The 4,256-nt window shown below is 40.0% G+C and overlaps 2 protein-coding genes across 2 annotated transcripts; both read left to right on the forward strand.

Annotated features, from left to right (window-relative positions):
- The first annotated feature begins 318 nt into the window (after positions 1-318).
- Positions 319-2,331, forward strand: LOC135210431 (uncharacterized protein K02A2.6-like). The gene is made up of 3 exons (XM_064243329.1): positions 319-436; positions 1,243-1,340; positions 1,609-2,331. Exons 1-3 carry the CDS (start codon positions 319-321, stop codon positions 2,329-2,331), a joined length of 939 nt encoding a protein of 312 aa, XP_064099399.1.
- Positions 2,332-2,402: 71 nt separating this feature from the next.
- LOC135210432 (uncharacterized protein K02A2.6-like) lies at positions 2,403-3,284 on the forward strand. Its single transcript, XM_064243330.1, has one exon. The coding sequence runs from the start codon at positions 2,403-2,405 to the stop codon at positions 3,282-3,284; it is 882 nt and encodes a 293-aa protein (XP_064099400.1).
- Positions 3,285-4,256: the final 972 nt, after the last annotated feature.

The raw sequence follows: 4,256 nt of genomic DNA on the forward strand, positions 1-4,256 counted from the left end.
AATTGGAAATATGGAAGACAAGGAAGGAAACGATCGACGGTCAACATGGCAGAGGAGGAGACCAGCTGCTTGAAAGAAGAAACTACAGAGTGCAAACTACAGGATGAATTGGTGCATACATTGAAATACTGTGTTAAGAAAATGAAAGCAAGACACAATAAGGTTCCAGAGATAATAGTGAAAGTTAAAAATTAAATGGGTATACCAATTGATATGGAACTGGACACGGGAGCGTCTGTGTCACTGATAAGTGAAGAGTTCTACGCTAAACATCTGAAAAATACAGTACTTCAATCCAGCAATATTGTGCTGAAAACCATGACGGGAGAAAAAATAGAAGTCGTCGGGATATGCTACGTAACTATGGAAGTTCATGGACACAGAGTGGAGGAAGTGCCATTGTATGTGGTACAGGGGAATGGACCTGCCTTATTCGGTAGGGACTGGCTGCATTTTGCGAAATTTGACTGGAAAAAGTTAGCTGTAAATCATCTGCATTCTGGTATTCTGAAAACCTCAAAGTTAGAAGAACTGTTAAGGAAATATGGTGATGTCTTGATGGTGAACTGGGTACAGCCAAGAATAATAAAGGCTCATATTCGTGTGAGAAAGGATGCAAAAAACCAATCTTTTATAAAGCGAGGACAGTTCCTTATGCAATCAGGGATGCTGTGAATGCAGAACTTAAAAAAGACTAGAATTGGAAGGAATTATTGAGAAAGTTTGACTATAGTGAGTGGGCGCACCGAAATAGTGCCCGTTTCAAAAGACATTGGCTCTATTAGGATCTGTGGTGACTTCAAGGTCACCATAAATCGTTATGTGGAAAACCCTGAACATCCAATGCCAAATCCAAGATGAACTATACCAGCGACTGAACGGTGGAAAAAACCTTCTCAAAGTTAGATTTATCGCAAGCTTATCAGCAAGTGGAACTAGATGAGGAATCTAGGAAATATGTCACGATTAACACACCACTTGGTTTGTACAGATATACACGTTTACCATATGGTGTCTCAGCAGCACCACAACTTTTTCAGTCTTTAATGGATAAAGTTCTGCAAGGAGTGCCTTGTGGGATGCAACATAAGATGATATTTTAGTCCTTACTGGGAGAACCGAAGCTGAACATTTACACAATCTTGAAAAGGTACTTGAGCGGTGCACATCAATGGGTTGAAATGTAATTTGTCGAAATGTGAATTATGAAGCCCTCCTTGAAATATTTGAGTTTCATTGTAGATGAAGAAGGTATTCATATGACGGAGGATGCCATTGCAGCAGTCACGGAGGCACCAAGGCCAGAATCAAGGTCTGAAATGCAATCCTTCCTGGGGCTGGTAAACCATTACCGTCGCTATGTGCCAAATCTCTCATCAGTCGCAGCGCCTCTAACGGAATTACTGCATAAAGACAGAAAATGGCATTGGGGAGCAGTGCTTTCCCATATCACCAGTAACGGAGAAAGACCAATTGCTTATGCATCAAGAATGTTAACACCCACTGAACGTAACTATTCCCAAATTGAGCGCGAGGGTTTGGCAATCATCTTTGGACTACGGAAGTTTCATCAATATTTATATGGTCGTAAATTCACCCTTATTACAGATAACAAAACCACTGTCATACATTCTGGGACCCCCCAGGAAGGGCATTCCAGTCCTTGCAGCTGCAAGAATACAACGCTGGGCTATACAGTTAGCAGCTTATGATTATGACATTGAATTACGTCGTTCAAGGGACAATGGAAATGCTGATGCACTCTCACGGTTGCCTTTACCAGATTGTGACTCCAATGCATCAGATAAGCTTGTAAACGGGACACAAGAAGCAACTGCATTTAACATGCACCAGGTGAAACTCTTTTCTTCCTGTAACTGCGAAATCTGTTGCAAGAGGGAAACTTTGCATGACGCTGTACTGGCTAGAGCTTTATATTATACAAGAAATGGATGGCCAGACTCTGAGGACATAGCACAGGAACTGAAACCCTTCCATAGCCGTCAGCATGAGTTTTCAATTGAAGAGGGATGTCTTCTATGGGGTGCCAGGGTGGTAATACCGTCGAGATTTAGGATTCAAATCTTAGAAGAGCTACATGGTGGTCATCCGGGGATTGTTAGGATGAAAGGATTAGCTCGCTTGCATGTGTGGTGGCCGAACATCGATCAAGATATTGAAAACACTGTGCAAGGGTGCTCTGCTTGTCAGGCTACTCAGCCAATGCCGACTCGTGCTGAGGGTAATCCGTGGAAATGGCTTCTGGTCCGTGGAAAAGAGTACATGTTGATTTCGCAGGACCATTCCTGGGACAAATGTACCTCATTATGATTGACGCATATTCAAAATGGCCAGAAGTACACCCAATGAAATCAGTTACAACTATGAATACCATAGAGATCATGCGGCGGGTATTTGCTCAGCATGGGGTTTGTGTAGAGCTCGTGTCTGATAATGGAAGACAGTTTGTGGCTGAGGAATTTAAAGAGTTCATGACCCAAAATGGTGTAAAGCATATACTGATACCCGCTTATCACCCAAGCAGTAATGGGCAAGCCGAAAATACAGTAAGAACATTCAAACAAGGAATGAAAAGGGCGATGAGAACATTGCAATCATGTAATACATCTTTAAATACCAAGTTGTGTCAATTTCTACTGACTTACCGAACTACACCTCACTGTACAACAAAGCGCACGCCTGCAGAGCTCATGGGTCGGCAGTTACGCACTCGCCTTGATTTACTACACCCAGATGCATCTCAGCGAATTGAAAGAAAAGCCTCAGAGAACGAGAAACCAATGAGGGAACTCTATATAGGGGACGTGGTACTGGTTCGGGACTATCGTCAAAATACCAAGAAGGGCATATGGACTCGAGGAGTTGTGGTTCTTAAATTGGGTCCATGCACATACAATGTACAAGTGGACGGTAACTTAATATGGAAAAGGCATATTGATCAAATGAGACTGATCTCCAATGATTCTCAAGATAACAAAAATGAACTTTTAGCACGTGATTCTTCAGAGTTGGTCAGCTATCCAGACCCGCCATTACCAAAAGAGTTCATACATACTCGTGAAGAGTTAGGCGATGCAGTTGCAGGTGCAGAGAAGAATGAAATCCCAAATTTAGAAGAAAAGGAGGCGGCAGCTGCAGAAGAACTATCGGGAAATGAAAATGGTAAAACTTCTGATGGTTCACCTGATAGATCGATATCTGAATTACCAAAACTTCGAAGGTCTACCAGACAAAGTAGACCACCTGACTATTTTAGAATGTAAAATAATTAATAGCATTATGTATGTTTTTGTATTATTTATTCAAAGCTATGCCACCATTTAATTATTGATTGCTTTATCCTTTTATTTGCTTTAATCTTTCATTCTTTTTCCCGAGGGGAAAAGGTGTTAGGTATTTATGTTTATAACTACCTATTACCAGAGGTTATATTTGTGTTTACAGATACTTACTACTCATTAAGTATAACTACCCTGTTAACTATCCTGTCTTCTTTTAAACTGTATATCATTATAAGTTAGTCTTAAAAATAAAGTCATTCAGAAAGGATCTATCTGAGTTTCGTCTCCATCCAAATATACTTCAGTATTTAACTCTGATAAATTTGAATCAATAAATTATGGAGACAGAGAAGGAAAGCTATATGCATATAGGGGACCTAATAATGAGACAATCACAAATAAGGAAGCAGTTAAAGACCTTGGTGTGATGATGAATAGGAACATGTTATGCAATGATCAAATAGCAATTCTTTTGGCAAAATGTAAAGCAAAAATGGGAATGTTGTTACAGCGTTTCAAAACAAGAAAAGCTGAACACATGATTATGCTTTATAAAACATATGTTCGTAGTCCACTTGAATATTGCAATATGATATGGTACCCACACTATCAAAAGGATATTGCACAAATAGAGAGTGTACAAATGTCCTTTACACCTAGAATAGAAGAAGTTAAAGACCTTGACTACTGGGAAAGACTACAATCCTTAAAATTATATAGTCTAGAAAGGAGAAGAGAACGCTACATGATAATTCAGGCATGGAAACAGATAGAAGGAATAGCAGAAAATATCATGGAACTAAAAATATCAGAAAGAGCAAGCAGAGGTAGATTAATAATGCCCAAAACTATAACAGGAAAAATAAGGAAAGCACACAGGACATTAATCCACTACGCACCAGCATCGATAATGCAGCGTCTATTCAATGCGTTGCCAGCTCATCTGAGGAATAT

The sequence above is a fragment of the Macrobrachium nipponense genome, chromosome 39 (genome assembly GCF_015104395.2).
Source record: "Macrobrachium nipponense isolate FS-2020 chromosome 39, ASM1510439v2, whole genome shotgun sequence".
Classification (NCBI taxonomy): Eukaryota; Metazoa; Arthropoda; class Malacostraca; order Decapoda; family Palaemonidae; genus Macrobrachium; species Macrobrachium nipponense.